The 21,540-nt window shown below is 36.3% G+C and overlaps 1 protein-coding gene across 2 annotated transcripts in view; it reads left to right on the top strand.

Moving 5' to 3' along the window:
- Positions 1-21,540, top strand: part of SKAP2 (src kinase associated phosphoprotein 2) — a 120,357-nt gene that overhangs the window by 8,097 nt on the left and 90,720 nt on the right. For both annotated transcript variants that reach the window (XM_032109254.1, XM_032109262.1), the window contains exons 2-4: positions 2,537-2,642; positions 4,906-4,931; positions 15,260-15,364. In XM_032109254.1, coding sequence (XP_031965145.1) covers positions 2,537-2,642; positions 4,906-4,931; positions 15,260-15,364 — 237 coding nt within the window. The remainder of the gene's footprint in view (positions 1-2,536; positions 2,643-4,905; positions 4,932-15,259; positions 15,365-21,540) is intronic.

The following is a 21,540-nucleotide window of genomic DNA, read 5'->3' on the forward strand; positions in this document are numbered from 1 at the left end:
ATACGCCTAAGCTTGGAGAACTTGTTTCACATATTTGTGTGAGAGGGAAGCCATCCCAGGGAAGTCTTCTGTAACTACTGCTGTTTAGAAATGACAAACTTGTATATGCTCTTTCTGCCTCTTTCCTCCAACTCTACTTATACTGAGAGTAAATGCAGCATCTACTCTGCCCTGTCCTTCCATGGTTGAAAATTCTCTATTATTTCTGCTTTTGAAGTCCAAGGTTTTCTGGAAAAGAACAAAATCTGTCAGCAATATAGTTAGTCCTCAAATTTTTGTATCTACAGCGTATTTTAAGCCTTGTTTATAATAACCAGCTTGGTTTCCAGTCCCCACATACTCCTTGATTGTGTTATTTCAACATTTGTTTTTGAATAAAGCTTTGATAGTCAGTCAAAATCTGGGATGGCAGAATTCTCACCTGGGCTAAGCTTTTCCAAGAAGTAAGGAAACCCACTGAGTTTAAATGAAGACTCCTGAAGCCAAGATTTGTGATTAATTAGTGTCCAAAGGTTATTGTGCAAGTATTGCTCCTGATTTACAAACATGACTAATTCCTCTAAATTTTTGCATATTGGTGCCTAGGTAGAACTTTGAAGCTGCTATCTAATTTTTAAAATAAATATGTAAAAGTATGGAGAAATAAATATTTTATCAGGCTGTCCCTTTCCAAGTGAAAGCTTATTTTGTACTGGAAAATCCTGTTAGGTTTTATTGAGAGAAAAGCTGTTGATGATTTTGATTTTTGCTCTGAATAGTAAAAGTATCAGTTTTTTTAATCTTAGTTTTGTAGTTGGTCAATATCATTGAATTTTGTGGGTTCTCATCTGCCAGCTTGATTGGCAATTCCAAACATTGGAATTTACGAAGATGTGTAGTTTTTCTAAGGGTTTGGACAAAATCTTTGTAGGCATACTTGGTGTACAGTAAAGGGGCTGTTGGGGGCATGTCTGGAGGATTCATTAATACATGTTAAGTGCCTTTCCTTCTGTCCTTTCAAAGAAGGAATGCCATAGAACTGAGTGGTCTCCCCCATTCAGGATTGCTTTGGAAAATGTAATGGGGAAGATTCTCTGTCTTATGGGGAGGGGGATCAATATAATTATTCAGAAATCTAAAATACTGTAAAAAATGAATGTTTTTGCCACACTCTGTGAGGATAATAATCTAAACATCTAAAAAATAATCTAGTAAATTATTTGTAAAGAACAACATCTTTGTAATAGCTATGCTAATGTTCTCAAAGAGTAACTTTTGACTTGTTTTCTTGCAGCCTGTAATACAAATTGTGATATGTTTCTGTTTTATAAAGAAAAAAGCAGACAATTAAGTTTTTCATTTAGGAAATCTGCAGTAAATATTCATGTAAACTTTTGCATGCAGACAGTTGAGTACTTAATTGGCTGTTATTTATGTTTCTGTATTAAAATGGAATGTCTCATCTGATTGGAAAAGTTAGAGGATTAAAATAGTACTAACCATATGCATTTGCATCTATACAGAGTGAGCCAAGGTATATATACATGTGTGTGTCTGTGTATGGAGGTGGGCAGGCACTGTGAGAAGGTGTTTTGTTACCTACAAATGCTTTCTCATATTCAATGAGCAATTGTTACCCATACAGGTGAGACATTTATGTTAACAAGCAGGATTTTTTGGTTGTATTTCTACTTTTCTGCTTTTGGGATAATTGTATACTGATTGGTAACTATAAGAAACTTTTAGAGTTGCTTTTTACCATTGTTTAGTTAACCAAGAAAACATGCTGCTGGGGGAGTTACACTCCCACAAATGCTCAGACATTACATTCTTTTTATCCTATGGAATGGATATTTGCTATATTAAAATAACTGTGGTACCTTTTATGGAATGCTTTGTTTCTACATGATTGTATAAAAGTATTATAAGGATTAAAACTTACAGTGCAGGCTGGAGCCTTAGTTTGTGGTTCTACAAGTGCAGGTGTGCTTAATTTCAACTACACTGTTGAACTTGACTCCTTTGATATGGTTATTGTGCCTGCCTAATTGTTTTCAGGATTGCTTTAGATATGAATCTTTAGTCAGTCAGTGATTTCAGAGGCAGTGTGAGAACACTTGAGAATACTGTAACCACTAAGTGAGCTGTATTAGTATCTGGGTAAGTGTTACTGCTGAAATAATAAATTACACAACCATCTTTGGAACTTGAACTTCTGAAATAACGTGGCAGTAATATATGCATAAAGGCTATTTCCATGTTTTAGCTTTGTCTTTTACTTTAGGTGATGGAAAGTAATTGTTATAGGACTGCAATTTATTAGGACTTGCGTAGCATAATTAAGTGTGCAAGAATCAAATGTCACCATAGGATTTGCTGTGCTAAGCATGAGTAGATAGAGAACAAATGTATCCCATTTAGAATCTAAAATGTCTGTTAACTATGCTGTGAGTAGGGCTGAAAATGATTTTCTTGTTTTTTTCACTGTAGTATCAGGATAAACTCATTACAGCAATATTTTTTTTTTGAGGTGTGTTCATTTTTCTTCTTTATTTAGATGTTGAAACATTTGTTTCCCAAACACTAAAAGGAGAAAATCTATCCAAGAAAGCAAAAGAAAGAAGGGAAGTTCTTCTTAAGAAGATAAAGGATGTTAAGGCAAGGTAAGTGAACTTCATGGCTTTAATGTGTTACAAAGTCACTTACTGATAACTTAAAGTTTTTTGCAATCTTTTAATAAACATTAAGCATATTAACAATTAAAAAAATCTGCCTAGGTCCTGATTTTTAAAAAAATGGGTTCAAGTCTTTCATTCTCAAAACTGCTACAATTTAGTAAGAAATGGGATCAGAATGATTTGTCCCATTTGAATTGCTTAATATTCTGAAACCTGATTGCAAGCTAGTTGGGTAGAGCTTGCCTTCACCTCTCATTTGGTGAGATTCATTAAAATATGAGAAATATAATGTATTGAGGATATGAATGAGCTCCCTATCACCATACTCAGCTGGTGTAAGACAGCATAATTCAATGCTGACTTTGCTTTATTACCTATTCTGTTGTTTAGCTCTGTAATAGAAAACTGAAACATAACTGAAGCTATTTATAGATCATAAGTTTGTTTAAGCAACGTGCTATGACAGGCAAAACAGAGGGCTGTGAGTGTTTTTGTTTTAATATCAAGGATGATTTGAGAGAGTTCTATGGTGTGTTAATTTCAGTCAGCAATTCAGCTAAAGAGATTTAGCTATAGTTTCATTTGCACTACAAAATTTTCTTTGAAAAAGCTCTTTACTTAGAACTCTTATCAACTAGGATATAGCCGAGTACTTGCTGTTCTTTTCAAATTGTTGTTTTCAAAGTGTTTTTCTAGTGGTCGCTCCTGTGTGGTATCTCCTAAGCATTCCATTCATGGCATGCTTCTGCCCCTGTGGCACTTGTTTACAATTTCAAGGACAGCACAATCATCTGGCGAGGGCGTCACTAACTGGAGGGAGACACGAGATGTGACCCAAAGTCTTATAATTTGAAGGTTCTTTTCATTCGGGCTGTAAATGCTTAGGGAACTAGCTCTCCCCCATCCTCTCTTTTAAGAAAGTAGGATTTTATTTTTTTGTTGTTCCTGTGCTTTCCGTTCTGGGTTATTGAGTCAACTGTGACTGTACAGATGACTTGCAGATACAGTGCTACTGGCTTTTTTCTTGACTGAATGATGCTTTTTTGGCTGATGGAATATCAAAGGGAGGGAACCTGTGGTTATGAGCATATCGACACTGAATCTTTTGCTATTCACTTGGGTGACCCCATGGTTTCACATCTTATTTTAATTTCTAATTCCTTCCTCATTTCCTGTAATATTATTCACTGTTAACAGTGTTTTGTTTTTCATGCAGGCTACAAAATACATGCACATTGTAGTCATCTTTGATTTTAACATCCCACATGTTGGGCTGTATGTATTACTACCACTTGCTACACTGGATTTCTTAGATCTGGCCTTTTATCTGTTTGCATTTCTTAGTTTCTTGTCTCTAGACCATTCCCTTCTTTTCTGCTTGTTTCTTGACAGCATCTCCTTACTGACTACCCTGATACCCTTACTACTGTTCATTGTTCATAAGGATGATTTTGGCAGCTGCATTTTATTTGCCAGTTAGTTCATAGTCCATGAATGCTTCTTGAATACCATTCTACATAACTATGTCCTGATTATTTGTCTGTATCATCAAATTCCATCCTGTAATTATTTTTGTTTCTGAAATACAAAGATTTAGCTCTGAAGAAAAGGTATATAGGTATATAAAAGTATGTTTCCCCTCTGGGATGATAAATTTTTTTTTGTTTTTCTAGGTATTACATAAGATGAGATCTCCTTATCTGAAAAGGAATTTTTATTTAGGCATGAGTTAACTTCTATATTTTTGGTTAATTATTAATACATTTTCATTTGGATTTCTGCAAATTTACTGCAGCTATACCCGCTATTTTTGATTTTTTTTTTCCTTTCCCTATTGAACTACTGGTTTATTTTAAAATATGCTTAATGGTTTTACTTGTGCACAAAACTTCCTGAAATATGTTAACATTTAGAAGGTTTACTAAAATTAAGGATGCTTTTGTGTGTGTTTATGCCTTAAGATACCTGAGTAGATGTATGTTACTAGAAAAGGCTGCTCAGTCTGGATTTGGTTTTGTTCAAGTCTTCCTTGAAGTGTCTGGGGATTCTCTCAGCTGCAAGGGCAAAAGGAAAACTGAGTAAATCCTTTAAGCCAAAGATAAAGACTTCAGAATTTTCAAGGAAAACTTGCAGCGGTGTTTCAACCACAAAACTTGTTGAAAACTGGTTGTTGTTCTGTGCCATGTCCTCGTGCCGCGGGTTTGCAAGTGTGCGTTGCTTTATGATGTTTCTTCTTCTTTTTCTACAGTTATCTTCAAGAATTCCCGGAGAAAGGTGAGTCTCGTGCCCGTCTCCCGCGCCGTTCCCGCCGCGGTTTTCCCACTGCCGCGGCCGCCCGAGGCCGCGGGGGTTGGCGCCCCCTGCTGCGGCACGCGGGGAACAGCGGCGCCAGGGCCCGGCGCGCGCGCATCCACCGGGGCCCGCTGCCGTCAGGGAGCGCATCTCGGAGCGCTCGCTGGTGGAAGGATTAGTCTGGAAATGTAGTTCAGGGTTTAATATATAACGGAGCTTGTTATGGAGCGTGTTTATTATAAATTTAGTATAAATGGAGCTTTATTAGCAAGAGTGCAGCCTTGTGAAAGACCATGCGATGTAGGTTTGGTTTTTTTTTTCAGAGGAAGTGTATGCAAAGTAGCCTGCTTGGGAGATAAAATTTTAACAGGGATTCCTTATTTCAGCCTTTTTTCTTAACGTTGCAAAAGTCTTCAATTCCATAGTGATGTTTCTTTAACCTTTTAATAGGATCATCTTGTGGCGATATGATATTGGCTTTCGATCCACACTGAATGAATGTTTTCATAGTGCAGCGGGAGCTCAGACCTTTAGCTGGAGAGGAGATGATTTAGTGTGCGAGTAATGAAAACTGAAGTGTGGGTTATCTATTGTCTTCCAGTGGAGTTTAAACAAAGCTGCAGAGTTCAGTTTAGAGAAGACTGAAGGGTTGCTACAGTGTTCTGTTCTGTAACTAAACCTGGAAGGGCTCTTATTTCCATGATGCTAATTCTTGAGGTCATGACCTATAGCCTGTGGATGCTGGTATGAGGGTCACAGTGCGAGGTCAAAAAAGCCTATGCAAAGCTTCACTTTTTGCAGTGGTTGAAGAACTGTCTGTTTCTGGACAAGGAAGTTCAAATGTGTAGGCTACAGCATGCCTCCTGAGAAAGTGAAAATATGTAAGTCATATTAGGCAAGTAATGTTATAACAAGGCTCAACAAGTTCATACATTTCTTCTGCCTGTTTAAATCAAGTTGTGCAGCCATAACAGTTCAACTGAAAGGGACAGTGCAACTTGAAACTTCCCAAAGATTCAAGATTGCCAAGATTTTGTAAACTCCAACTATGTGATTGTTTAAAAATAGTATTATAATAATTTGCTGGTTTTTTATATTGTACCTCAGCACTGTTACAGAAGATAAAATGTAGTTGTCCTCTTCTCCTCACTGTCCAACAGAACTGAGTGTGGGAAAGTAAATGTTATTTTATTAAAGGAAATTACTAGCATGATATTAGGTGATATCATGATATTGTTTCATTGCAAATGTATCTGACTTTGGGAGAGCATGTTTTTTAAGATTTAATAACTTCCTGAAGCTCTGACTCTGTAGTAAGCATGAGAGTTGCCCACAAAAAGCGAGTTTGCATTTACTGCTTTGTGTAATTTGAAGGTCAAGAAAATTCTAGTCTATTTACTTTCTTCATTGGTAATTTGATTCAGAATTTCTTTTCCAATTCAACAAATTATTAACAAAAATGAGATTTCATTATCTCTAGCAAAATGGATGATTTGATTTATATAGTCTGTAATTGTTACTGCATAACTTGCTCTGATTTCTGTGAAAATTATATTCAGTCTTCTTTTTATTAGAGTACATTTGATTCTTAAGAAGGATATATTGCCTTTTTAAAAATTCTCTTGATATATCTCTGGTTCAGGTCGTAGAACTGTGTATAAATGCTGAGGCTTGCGAACACTGACACCTTAGTTTTCAGTATTTTTCAATAAAATGAAAGTTATACCATTGTTTTCTGCAAACAAGGATACATTTCTCCAAATTACTGTGCATTTGCTGCATGCAGGAATATTAAAAAATTGTGAGAAATTGGAGCCTGCACTTACTTGCAATATATTTGAGGGAATGGGATTCAGTGGTATGAGTTGTTGGTATAATTTCCAGAGTTCAAGAAGTGTGTGCTAAACTTTATTTGGTTGTGTCATTCTTACTTTAGGACTGTACAAATTAGGTGTGACTTTTGCAGGTGTAGAACAAAAGACTCACATAGAGATAAGCAGTCAGATTCTTGGCCAGCTCCTAGTGTAACAAAGCAGCGGCAGCAGCTGAGGGAGTCAACTTTTTTGCCCATTTTCATACCTCTGTGCACACCTAGACATTTGAAAAATGGAAAATTTGGAAAGTATTGAAAACTCAGAAGGCAGGGATGGTCAGTTCCACGCCCTCCAGAGAAAGAAGTAGTAGCTCAACATATAAGGTGAAAAAAGGATAATATCTTTTAGGAAAAAAAAGGAGGGGTGAGAGCAGAAATGTGGAAACTACGCTGAAACAAACTAGGAAGAATAAAAACTACTGTGCACATTTAAACTCCATATTTACTGTTCTTGGTTCTGTGGTAGCAGTTACTTCATTTTTAAAATGTAAATAAAATAATCTCTGTTGTAGCTGAAAGGGAAGGTGAAGAATGGTTCATGCTGTCATGGTATGTTATCGTGGTATAGTAGTTATACTACATCAGCTGTTTTCAAGAATCTTGTAAGCTGTGACCTGTCATACTTCAGAGGCCTCCAGAAGTATTTTTGGAGGCTGGAAGAAGTGGACTGACACTTTCAAAATTCGTATGTTCCTGTAGGACATAATGATACTTGACTCTGATCTCTCAAACAGTGGTTCTTTCAGCCTGTGAGTTGTTCCACAAGTATGTGTTGTGGGCATACTTTCATCCACTCTCTTCCATCACTGAATGTTCTTGAAGTTCCACTGACTTTGCACGTAGTGACTAGCTGGTTTGATTAAGCTATTTGTAAACTCTTGTTTCATGGACTTTGGCCAATAGCATACAGAATCCTACCTTCCATAAGGATAAAACAAGGATGTTTGAAAGAATAATAATAAAAAATAATTAAAGAGCATGCATACAAATAGAACCAGGCTCCTTAAAACTGTAATCACCCATGTGCATCTCTCTCAGAAAGTGCATAAATACTTCTTTGCAACCAGATTGATGAATTTGAGGAATTTCTTGAATCCTCCTAGAAAGAAGCCTTCTGATGTTGTCTGTCAGGTCAGTAAATATGCTGACAAAAGCATCTTTTGTATCTATATAGGTTGAAAAAAAATGAAGATTTTTAGGAGAAGTGGGTATACATGCAAGTGAAACGCACAAAATTAATTGTATGGGAAAATATTTAATTCTCGTGTGAGACGTGTTACCTGATTTAACACTAACTTTTACAGTTAAGTGTGTTGTTGATTTATGGGTAAAGAAAGTCCATGTTGTTCTTATGACCAAAAATGTACAGTTATATTTATAGCCAATCCACTGATCTTTCAGCCAATTTTATTTTTTTAAGTTATTAGACATTTATTGTATCTATTTTATTCTTAAATTGAAGAACTGTGTAGAAATATCTTTCTCTTAGACACTGCTGCCTTTTTTTCTTTTAATTTGAAATATTTGACTCTTGATCTGAGCAGTTTAAGCAAAACTGCAAAGCTGTAGTCACACTCAGCAACCTGTTCTAGATCTTAGAATTGGGAAGAAACTTGAAAATGAAGGTAATTTGCATAAAAAATGGATTCATTTTTTGTAAGACTAATATTCCACTAAGGGTATAAAAGTCTGAACTTTGTCAAAGATTCTGACTTAATACAGTTTTTGGCATTTCTCTGTTTTGAGATTAATTGAATCAATACTGTGACTGCCAAAATGTTTAGTTAAAAGAACCTTGTTTTCAATTTATGCTAAAAATAGTGCTAAAGTTGGCAGAAGCACTCTAAGCTCTAGAAACTGTATTTGTGTTTGAAGTTCACGTGCCATCTGTTCTATGCATTTATTTTAGTAAAATATGTATTTTTAATCACTTTTTGCAAAATATTTTGGCTCAATGTTGAAAGTGAGACACCAAAAGTACTAGCCAAATTGAGTCATACTATGGGAATTTGCAGAACCAGTTCCCCATAAAGCATTCAGTGCACCTCATATCTGATCTGCAGCACTAAATTATGCAGAAAAGTATGACATGACATTTTCTAACTAGCATTTTTCACTCTGATAAAAACTGGTCCATTTTTGGTTTTTTTTTTACCGTAGCATAATAGAGGGTAAATCTATATCTCTAGAGCACTGGTGTTATTCACTGTGTAATTATTGGGAGCACCTGTAGGAAACCTTTAGATGACTCAGATACTTCTGGCTCTTGGCATAGCAGAGTGTGTCTGGAGCTTGAGACTTCTGCTTCCTGGAAACAGTCAAGCTGTTAGAGTAGCACTATATGCAAAGGGTTTGTATTTTACATTTTTTTCTTTTCTGTTTTTGAAAAGAGGTGATATTTCCTTTTTATTTTTTTTCCCCTCTGTACACTCTTTTTCAGGAAATGGCAGCAAGCTGGAGTCTCTTTGGACTTGAGAAAGGGAGTCAGTATCTTGTGGTCACCAGAGCCACATGTGCATGCGAGTTCTGTATTTTAACACACTTGAACTTTTTAGTCAAGAGCATAAATACATTGTTAGTATTTGACTGTAAATGGGAAAGATATGGCTTAGTTGTTACCCAGTTCTTTGAGGATCATCATGACGTATTCCTGGAGAGACCATCAAATGCATTAAAAGTGTGCTAAATATCACTCTATCCCAGAAGTCTGGGAGGTTTCACTGTGGGCAAGTCACTGTGTTGTCCCTTTCATGTACATGCAGCTGTTATCTGTGAAGTGTCCATGCCAAGTGAAATTTCAAGTAACACGAGATAGACCCACCAGTGCAGCACAAAATGGTCTTGTCGTGATATGCATCATAAGAATGAGAGGCAACTCAAAGTAAAAGTTGCAGTTGCTTTGCTTGCTTGAAATGTGTTTGCTTGCAAACTTAATAATTGTTTCAGTATTGTTTAAGAAGTAGCTGCTAAAGAGTTTCTACTTGACCTTTACGAAACAAGCCATTAAAAATCATCATGTTAATAGGGGACCCTAGAAGGCCCTTCAGGAATGAGAGTGTAGGAGCAGACTGCATGTCAAAGCATGCATTGAAAAATTGGTTGTCAGAAGAATCCAGTCTTGCAGGGTGACTGGTGGATTGGGTCAATAGCATCTTATATTTTTAAGATGCCCCTTTCAAGGGGCTAAAGTATACCCCTGCCAGCTTGAAAGCAGCTTTGCCTACTTTTTCTTATGAAAAACGTGTAGTGAGAATCTTGCTTGATCTGCTTGATAGCTTTATCCAGTCCTGTTTTGGTGGGTTCTTACTGTGGCAGAGATTGGACAGAAGGAACTGATTTCAACGTGCTCTGACTTGGGACCTTCTGAAATGGCAAGAAGCAAGGTGGTGTGACCTACATGTCTTTTTATTTTCATGAGTTGTTTTATTTCTCTTATACTTGAGCAGTTTTAATGCATCATTCTGTCTAGACATTTTTAGAAATAAATTGAAAGTGTTTAGTTATCTGAGGATGTGAGCTAGCAAGTCTCTTTCAGAGGCATTGGCTGAAACATCTTGCTTGCTCTTTTTTTAGAGTAAGTGATGTAAGCAGTATTTTTAATGCTTAGGAATTCATTTTTATAATCTCACTGTTTCAGAAGAAAATGAATTCTTGGGAGAAAAAGAAGTCTGGATTTTTTTTAAGCTGGATTCTTATAATGTAATATGGTCCTATTCGTTATACTGGGCTTGTGCCAACTCAATTTGATGGAAGTCTTCAGAACAGGGGGTAGGAACTGAAGTACAGTCCTTGTTACAATGACGAGATTTTGTTTTATGCTCCATTCCTAATGTGGTAAACTTACCCTTTGGAATGCATTATTTCCTGAATCAATAAATAAGCTGTAATGGAAAAGGTAGCATTTAATAAGGAATGACGTGTTTTGTTTTGTTTTTTTTTTTTTAACAGACATCATAAAATATTGATTCTGCTATCAAACCTGTAAGAGATTAGTTTAAGTTGCAGAAACTGGAGAATAGGGTCAGTACATGTACATATTTTTGTTATTGTGACTGTTAAATATCTACCTTTAATTAAGCTATTTTTTTCCCCAACTTCCAGATAGATCATATGTTATTCTGGGGAAACGAGAAACTATATTAATGGGCATCAACTCCATAATTATACTTGTGGCTGCATAACAGGGACACATTCATGTCATTTCTTTAGGCAATAACTTTTGCAAAGAATTATTTTTAAACTGGTCATTAATTTTATGACCATAGAAATGAGATGCAAAATTTATGCTGTTGTCATTGGCATGGGTTCAAGGCACTACTGACATTATGTGTGATTGTAATGGAATGGCTGCCAACTAATGAGTCTATAGACATTTTGTTTGAGCATGCTTTGCTTTTAGATGTTTGATTAGGCAGCAATGCTTTCAATTATGCCTGCAAATTGTATTGGATACATTTACCTGATGCCCATTGTTGCTTTGTAGTTCGGTTTTCTATTACATAAGTGCAAGTTGAATGCTTTTCTTTAATTTATTGATGCTTTTTGAGTGTATTTTTAGATACTTGGCACCTGAAGAGAATAGTGATTTGTGCTGCTCAACACTGACTCCTCTGACTGTTCAAGGAGTGACATGTGGAGCTTCAAATGCAATTCTGTCTGCTCTTTGCTCCGTAGGTGGAGTATAAACTTCAATGAAACACATGGATGGAGGAGCATGTAAAGTGGAGAAAGGGCAGAGATTACCCTGAGTGGGAATGTAGGAGACAGCATAGGATCAACAGGAAGCCTCTCTGTGAACTGTTAGGAGCAATGTCTTTATACATTAATAACATACATAAGATATCTTTTAACGCTGACAGAACGAGGAGGCAAAAACCCCAAGGTTGATACCAGGAAGCAGTCTTTCTTTTGTGCCAGTACGTAAATGTGTGGAATGTTGCTTGTTAAAGCTCCAGAGCACAATGAGTCAGCTTTCCTATTGAAATGCCTACAGTTCTTCTGTACAAATTAGATGATTTAAGAATTGTATTTTTCAGTGTATAATATAAGTTTATGAAAACTATTATTTATTTGCTACTATTTTTATTTACTCTGAAATAAAAATTGGAGGATTTTTTTGTTGAATCTAGTCCTGCATGAGTGCAGGTTGCTTGTACCTCTATCCAGAGTCTGCCACCTATTCTCCACATTTTTCATGTAAAGTGTGGCTACCTAAATGTAGTATTGTATGACACAGGATTTATATATTTGTTCTGATTGTCTTTCTCAATGAGGGCTTTTTTTTTCATGGAAGTCTTCAAGCCTTATTTAGGATTTAATATCTAGAGAATGCTTTGATAACTGTAAAGCACTGAGTACAATTTCTTTCTTCTTAACACTCTCAACACTTTTCTTTTTTTGGCTGTTTTGTTTTAAGAGCATTTTGAATTTGGATATTGTAGACATAAACCAAAAACTTGTTTTATTATAAATCTACATTCAGTGTTGCCATGGTTTTTGTTGTTTCAAATACCGTATATAATTGTGTCATGGTTTTCATGCCAGATGGCAACTAAGGCCCACATAGTCCCTCGCTCATTTGCCCCCGCTGGGATAGAAGAGATAATCGGAAAGGCAAAAGTGAGAAAACTCATGGGTTGATAAGAAGTTGATATAATAGGTAAAGCAAAAACTGCACACACAAGCAAAACATAAGGAATTCATTCATCACTTGCCATGGGTAGGCAGGTGTTCAGCCTTTTCCAGGAGAGCAGGACTCCATCACAAGTAACAGTGTCTTGGAAAGACAAACATCATCACTCTAAACGTCCCCCACTTCCTTCTTTTTCCCGCAGCTTTATATGCTGAGCGTGGCATCATGTGGTATGGACTATCCTCTTGGTCAGTTGGGGTCAGCTGTCCCAGCTGTGTCCCCTTCCAGCTTCTTGTGCACCCCCAGCCCACTCACTGGTGTGGTGGTGTGAGAAGAAGAAAAGGTCTTGACTCTGTAAGCACTGCTCAGCAGTAACTGAAACGTGCCTGTTTTATCAACACGTTTTTAGCACAAATCCAAAACGTAGCCTGATACCAGCTACTGTGAAAAAATTAACTCTATCCAAGCCAAAACCAGGACAATCTGGGACAGGTATATGGTATGCCCTAAATACGTATGTATTAAAAAGTCCCTTGTTCCTAGGTCATCTGGCTTTTTTATGAAAGTAAAGCACAAATGTTTACTGAATTTGAAATCCTAAGTGTGATTGGAAAATGGTAGTATGGTGACTTAGTGGAAGAGCAAGGTAACAGTGCAGCTATGCAAACTTAAATAAGAGATTATGTATTGCTGAGTGGGGCAACATCCTCTGGAGATGTTCTTTCTACATATGTACTCACCTGCTTGTCATCCACAAGTGTTACTCATTCAAATATACTAAAGTTTGCCATTCAGCCCATGAATTGTATGTGCTGGAGTGTGGTGTTTGTGCAATTGTTTTCTGCTAGAAATACAGCCCAATATTTTAAATTATTGCTTGCACTTTCATGAAGGTTAAATGATAACATGTTTATGCATAGCTGATAAGAGGACATTTTTGATTGACAACCAGGGCTTACATCTACACATATATTCTATGCATTCTAGTACTAGTAAAAGTTGAGGACAGGGAAAGAATGGAACAACTTTTGCCATTGTATAGGTTGTGAATATCATGTTTGCTCTTTTTATATGGAGGGTATCATCTAATAGAGATATATATATATAGGCAAAGAGAGACAGGCAACTGGTCTCTGGCCTGTAAGTGTGAAAGATGATCATGCTGGTTATAAATATGGCATTAATATTTTCTGTTCATGTGCTATCTGCTCTGTGTTCTTCTATTTGGAGGAAGAGGTGAATTCTAGAGAGAAATAATTTACTTTTGATTGGTTTGACAGGTGTGATGAAGTGCAAATATTTTGATCATATTAACACGATGACTGGCATGCTACTGGAAGATGGCTGTGTCAAAAATAGGTTGGAGTCAGGTTCAGATTCAGAGCAGTTGTTAAATGGCATGGGAGCTTGGAAGGAAGCTTTCCCAAGAAAAGCATACTAAATTAATGAAGGGAAAGCCTAGCTGGTATTTGACAACCCTTGAATATAAAAGAACTGCAGCGAAGCAAATATCAGGCTTTGTTGTTTTAACTGCATGGAAAGCTTGCTGTTCTTTACAAGCAGCCACGGTGCTTTCTTGACATAGTCTCTGAATTTTCTGTGTATTTCCATTGTTAAATGGGAGGGGGTAAAACTCAGCCATGCCTAGGCAATCCTACTTATAAAATCAATTCCTGTGTCTGTGGAGAAGAATATTTTCACTATGCATGGGTTTATTTTGGATTCTTAGAAATTAGTCTTCCCATCCAGTGCTCCAAAAGGGAACACATGAATAGAGAAGGATATTTGGAGGTCTCTGGAAAGCTTTTTGTGTGTGTATATACCAAAAGGCAGTGCTTGAACAATTTAATGTTACATGGTTTTCAAGAAGTTTGAGGACCATTTGATCTAATGGAGCATCAACTTTATGATTCTGGTCTGGTGATTTTTGCCATATTTAGTTTTTTCTCCTTCACCAAGACTTTATTCGGGCTTTTTTTTAGGAGCAATGTAGTTTGTTATTTTTCCCCCTCTTCTTTGCCTAGATGTGTTAAACATATCTGAGAAAATAGACTGAGTTTCGGGAAGAAGTTAAATTTTGCCTAATTAGGTGAAAGCCTTGGCTAATATTGATTTCACTATATCTTTCCCAGACCTTCATGCTTATGCATGACACTGATCAGAGTGCATTAGATTAGCTGATAATGTAGGTTTTGTATCTGTTTTAGCGGGGCTCTCAGTTGGGCAAGAAATTCATTAACAGAATCCTGCGTTAAGCCACAGGTTATACCAGGTGCTGCCAGACGGCAATTCCACTTCTAGTTTCATGGGAGGAATACACACACAATTTTCAAAGCAGTGCCTAATTACAGTGAAGAAAAGTGAAAGTGGGCAGAGGTCAACAAACTCCTGCCAACAGTAGTTTGGCATTTCCTGGGAGGGAAGTTGCTGCAGCTCCATCCCTCACTAGGACAGGCAGAACTTCGGAGCCTGGTGCTCTCCTTTTTTCCTTCTGCCAGTGTTTTCTCTTTCCCCCCTCTTTGCTGTGGTGTTTCTTTCCCCCCTTGTGAGAAGCTGCCAGCTGTGCAATGCTGGGAGCAGGTTCATTATATGACAGCGTTTAGGGAAACCGCTCCAGCAGCACTTACACATCGGGTCAGAAGGTAGCCCTAGAATGGCATTGCTCACAGCAGTGCTGGAGCCTGCAAGTGCCCATGAGAAATAGGATTTTTTCAGCTCCAGGTAGGAATTAACATCCTCCTTATTTTTATTCTGTGTGTTTGTGTGATAAACTATTTAACTAGCAATGTATATTGACTTTTACAGAGCTGGAAGATGAGGAAGAGTCTGAGAACTCTCTTTCTTCGCCTCCTGATAGCGTCTCAATAGCATCTGACCGATTTGATAAAGAGGATGAAGCACCTTCAGATGGTATGTGACACTGTTTACCTTAGAATGTACTAGATTTGCCGGTTTGCTATGAACTGATGTAATCTGATCCTCGTGATGCGAACGTTAGTGTTGGAAAACAGATAAACAGATAAGCAGCACAGCTGGACACTTTTCTTACCTTTGCAAGAACCTTTAAAGGAACTGAAGAGCTCTCTCTAGTGGTCCTAGAGCATAGTGAAGCTGTCTCGAATTTACACGGTGTTTCTAAACTCATGTTTTTTGATAACAAAGCATCTTCTGTAGATGCATATGTTTTTAAAGATAGATCAGTGGCTAAACCAGTGTGAATATTTGTAGTAACAAATTGTTTGTTAATTCAACATTATCAGATTCTTGCTTAATTTTATTGTGCTGCTTAATGGCTTGCTGTATTATTTATCTAATAAATAATGAAACAGTTTATGTGATTGATATTTTTCTGCAAACTCCATGCAGAATAGCTTCATAAAATATTAAATTAATTATTCCTACAGTGTTTCCTTCCATTAAGACAGGCTTTTGTACAATGTTTTTGTTATATAAATTTTAAGTTTGGGTTTGCATTTAAAAAAAGTCTACACTTCATAGCTGTTTTCCATGTTTTATTTTGTATTCATTAAGCTTAATGCTAAATGCAACTGTTCTGAAGACATGAACAATTGAATATTTCAACAGTTAACAAGCTTGCTTTAGCATAGTGTCCATATTTTTGAGATTAGTCTATTGTATACATAATATAAACACCTTCTATGGATAATATATGGCAGTAAATTAAGTATATGTACAAATAAATTAACGATGTATATTAATTTGTGGCACTAGAAGTTAGATAGACTTACTAGTGAATGATGTTTTCTGACATGATATGATGATCAAACTGTGCAGCTCCATCTCGAAATACAATTGCTGAATGAAAATATGCTTCCTGCAATGTAGCACTCCACATTTTATATTATCCAGATTATTCCCTTTGGAAACATAAATTGCTTTTATGAGGTATAAAATTATGTCTATTGCAGAACAGGGATAAGTCAAGTACATGCATAAGTGATAAACCTTCTAACCACTGATTCAGAATAATGCATTTTTTTTAATGTCCAGAACTCTGTAAAATGTATAACAATAATAATCACACTTTTTTTTTATGTTGAGCTTATTGCATGTTGGCAGTGTGACCTTCTATTAAAAAAAGTAAAACCAGGCCTTTTTGCTCTCTGGTTGAAACGTAATTATCAGTCAGATTGAGTATGGCTTTTAGAAAACCCAAGCTAATTTTCAAAACTACAGATGAATGCAACTTTCCATGTATTTATTTTTGCTTACAAACATAATCTTATCATTATTTCTAATTGTAACTTAATAACATGGTACTGATTGCATAAAGGGTATGTGACAAAATTATATGACTGTTTAATAGGAGATATGATTATGGAATTGTTTCAAAACAGTTAATCAAGAGAAAAGTGATAACATTCATAACCTAAATAATGAATGGCTGAAGAATGCTGATGCAAGACTGTGTGAAATACCATATGAGTTTGTACAGATGGGTGATGAATTTTTAGGCATTTTGGAAGTTACGAGAGTAGGTATACTAGCTGCTCAACAATCTCTTGACTAATTCGTACCAGTTTAGGTAGGAATATAGAGGATGTGATTCTTTTATATTTGAGGTATTTTTACCTTGCTGGTCTTTCTGTATTTTGTGATAAATCCTCTTTAATTACCTAGTGGGAGTGTAGCACGAGGAAAATTTGAGAGAAAGTGGTAAACTCTGATCTGTAAATACATAATTTATTGGAGTAAACAGTGTTCTTCTTTTTCTCTTTGAATGTCCAATGTGTCATTCTAAGACCATTTTGATTTTAACATATATAATTCATCATTCCAGTCTAGCCACCTAGCCTGTGTATGAAAATGTATGTTGGGAAAATCTTGTAAGAGGTGGATTGATCCCCAGAGGTGCCATTTGTTTCAGTTCTAAGAGGCATAAATGGGTTTGTTGAAGCTTAATACTGTATTTTAGTTTTTTAGCAGTCTGTTAATGTTCAATATTTAAATCCTTCTCAAGGAACTGGGTCTGTAAGGTAGATGTTTGATCTTATATAATTACCAGTTCAGTTCAGCAGGGCTCTGTACAGATCTAAAACCTGATTTGTGTAGGATCAAGGCTCTCAGCATCAACAGAGGGCCCTATCTGTAGGCAACCAAATTGAAGTGATTTTTATTTATGTTTAAGTCCATTCTTATTATTATGTAAAACTGTCTACATATATTTTCTGCTAAAAAACCCCAAGGCATTTCTCTTTATATACTTGAGTTAGGCTGCAAGGTTTGTATGACTTCTGAAAGTGTCGCAATTTAACTTTGCGGCATTACTGTCAAAACATAATTTGTGAAGGCACACGCTTGGTACCAGATAAAGAATTAGTGTATTATGTGTACGTTACAGTCATTGTAAAATCCTGGAGTTTTTGTGTGACCTTTGTCTAATGGTGTATTAATTACAAGAGAGATAATCCATTTAACAATAAGTATGGGATAACTAAATTAGCACAGGTCACCTAAAGGCCTTTTGTCAAATCTGATTGTTATGTTGTCCTTTTGACTTTTACCTTATGGTAGGCACTAACAAAGTATCTAAACTTTGATGGATTATAAACTCTAAACATGATATGTATTTTTCATAATGCTAATGTAATTTTCTAGGTACTGAAAAGGTCAAACCCCCACCTCTCTGTGTGCATTCTAAGTCTGTCTTTCCTTTTAATATTTCTTTTTCTCTGTTCCTCTGGTTCAAAAGTTCACTCAGTTCCCAAATGGCCACCTAATTTTCCAGTTATTCCCTCAAGCCATATGTGTTTTGGTTTCTTTATGGTTTATTAGGTACTGTAGGAAAGTAGCATAAGTTATATCATCTAATGAAATTCAAGCACACTTCAGTGATGCTTTGACTTGATTGCTGGCAGCAATTAAATCACAACGAAAGAGAATGATGCATGGGCTTACATGTCCAGACACCCTACAGAAATTGGAAGAGGGATAAAACACAACAAAACCCCCAAATAAAATAACAAACTGAAAAACAAGACAGACCAAACAAAACAGCACAGCCAGGCACTCTGGTCTTAACTTGATTTTTTTTTTTTTTATTGGCTAACAGCCTGATTGATAGCAAAATCATAACTTGCTGTATGCTAACAGGCAGAGTTCACTTGTAGGTTATTGTGAGCTGATAAAGGGTTAGATGGAGTTTTGATTTTCGCATTGGTCCTTGGTGCACCAGATTAATGGAATTTCAATGAGAGACTGGAGTAGTCACAGCTTTGTCAGAAAAACAGATGGAGATTCTATAGCCATGTCTGCTCATTAATACCAGTTGCCTGAAAGGTGTACTACTTCTCTGTACAAAAGACTCAACATAATTGATTTTTGAGCGAGGTATTTTTTCACTTATTGATGACTAGGTTTCTTGCAACTTAAATGACAGGTTTTTGTACAGTACATTGTATAACAATGTTATGTTTTGTAATTTCTTACTCCCCTTCCATCTGTGTATTGAAGAATGTATGTAGTGGGAAATACATATGTCTTGATCGGTTAAAAACCAAACCAAAGCATACCAAAATACTTTAAAATTGAAATACCAAGGTTTTCTTTGAAGTTGGAAACAAAATTACTTTTGGTTGAGAACTAAATGGGAAAAAAGTTAATATTTTCCATTTAATTTTCAAGTTTTCTAGGATGGTATTAAGTACTGGTTCAATGGCAGGCTTAAGCTTTCCTGTTTAATTACACTGTAATCTTCTTTTATGATACATAGGGATTTTTTTAAACTTTTTTTTTTTTTGTTTTGTTTTGTTTATAGTATGGTAAATTGATTCTGTAGTAAGAAATGTCATTAGTATTAAAGGACCAAACTTTCTGACTTTGTAAGTGGACCTCTGAAGAAGACATGTCTGTTTGGCTCTGCAGGGAGGATGTAATTGGATAATTACTGGATCTAAAAGATCACAGTGAATGGTGTGATGAAATAATTTAGATCATTACCATTTCTATGGAAGATCTAGAAATGTTGCCTTGAGAATGTAAGGATGAAAGAAGTACTAAAAATCTGTCTGAGGACTTGAATGCTCTTCAGATTATCTTATTTGGCTATAGTTTATGAATAAAATACGCTTTTTAGTAGAAAATTTTTAAACAGTCTGAGAATCTCTTACTGAATTTCCCCATAGTTGAAGTGGAGGAAGGTAGGGCTGGAGAAAGCAAAACTGGGCACTTGGAGATCTTTGAGGAAACAGAGTAAATGAAAGGGTTGTGCTTTAACTGTTTGTCATCAAAGTGCAGTCTTGAAAATGAGCAAAACTTATTGCTTCTGCAACATGATTTTCTTGCTATAATTTTTGGATGAAGCAACAGGCTTCAGTGATTTGTTTTCATGTAGTTGCTTTGGAGAAGTTCTGTACAAGTCTTTGCAGGCTAGAGTCAACTATTTTACATGAGCTATAGTATTTACTTAATATGAGCATCACATTTTGCAGTTTGATCAAGTGAGAATGAAAAATTGCATGACTGAATTTTGCATGCTGCTTCTTTTTATGTTTTTAGTCTCAAATACAAATACTGTTTAAGCTTTTTTTCCTCCTTATTTTTTCTGTTTGTTAGGCGTAGTTGTTTGAATACTGTCACTGAAGAAGGGGGTAGAGTTCAGTGTAAGGTTTTGTCTTTGTGCATACACACAAGTGTTTTCCCACGTTTTTCAACTACATTCCTACTGAGTTTATTTTTGAGGCACTATATTAAAGCAAAAACTGTGTTCCTCACAGAGCCAGTTAAGCACTGCTAGCAACTAAGGTATCAAAGGTTGGAGAATGGAAAATGTGATTAGGAATTTCTATCCTTTCTCCTTTTGCCCTTCTTATCCCCCCAGTCTAGTAACATAATCATGTATATGGAGAGGATGTTTGGTTGTCTTGGGGATGACAGCATTCTAAGTTTGCCTGAGTTATTGTAGGAGATTAGTTCTTTGCTTTCAGTATTGGAGCGAGAGGTGCAAACTTAAGTGCATGACAGCCATTCAAGGGAGAATTTGTCTTGTTTTTCTCATAGGTAGATCTCATTGAAGGCAGAAAACAAGGTATTTTATTAGTCCTTATATATCTTTTAATATTCAAGATTGAGTATTACAGGTCATAATTGAGGAGAAGCAAGATCTAGGTTTACTTGGATACCTGATCTTCAGTGAGAAAAGCTGGCCTCTACTCTATGCTCTTACTAGGAAGTTGCAGGAGGGCAGTAGCCCATCATCTGGAAAATGTGTAAAGACTGGAGTTTGGCATGCTAGCTTTATTTTGAGGGGATGCTAGTTCTTGTCAGAATTGCGAAGGGGATTATGATTCTGCATTTCTGGCTGAGAAGGTAATATGATGATTAGAAATGTTGCTTTCAAAATTCTAAAAAATTGTAATTAGCAATGCAGTCTTAAGCAGGAAGACTGAAGTCTAAAATTCCTAATGTGGTATGCTTAAGTTGTCAGAAGAAGGATGCATCACTACAAATTTAGGCTGAGTCACTTATGGGCAGTTTAGATGTCACCCAGAATACAATCTTTTACAAGCTGATGGAACACAGTGAAAAGTAAAACATACTGAGGAGTAACTTAAAATATGAAGCATTTTTTAAAAGAGTCTGTTTATAAGGATATTGGTGCATGTGGGGACCAGCCATATGAGCATAAATTCCTGGATGCAAACCTGTTTGTTTAACACATGAGAAGAGGGTGCTGACTTTGTTGGAATTGTCAAAAGCTGTAAAGATCAACTCCTTGTTGAATAGGAGAGGCCTTAAGAGTGAAATCAATGTGTCACCCATAGTCTGCCTGAGATGTTTCTTGGTGGGCACCTGCCTCACCTTGCCTAAAAATCTCTACTGGTGCAATTGCACTGTCCCTTGGACAGCTTGTCCCAGTTCTGCACTCTGCTAGGAGAGAATACATACCCTAAACTCTGTCAATCTGTTGACATTTGACTCTCTTTTGTCCATAAAAGACATGGCAATTGTGTATTTCCTATTTTTTTTCCTTCTGTAATGAATATTTTTGAAGACTGAATAGAGTCTTTATAACTTTCCACATGTAGCTGCTTTTGAAACCTTATGAAAAGAACAAACAACTGAAC

Source organism: Corvus moneduloides, chromosome 1, assembly GCF_009650955.1.
Source record: "Corvus moneduloides isolate bCorMon1 chromosome 1, bCorMon1.pri, whole genome shotgun sequence".
In the NCBI taxonomy this organism is placed as follows: domain Eukaryota; kingdom Metazoa; phylum Chordata; class Aves; order Passeriformes; family Corvidae; genus Corvus; species Corvus moneduloides.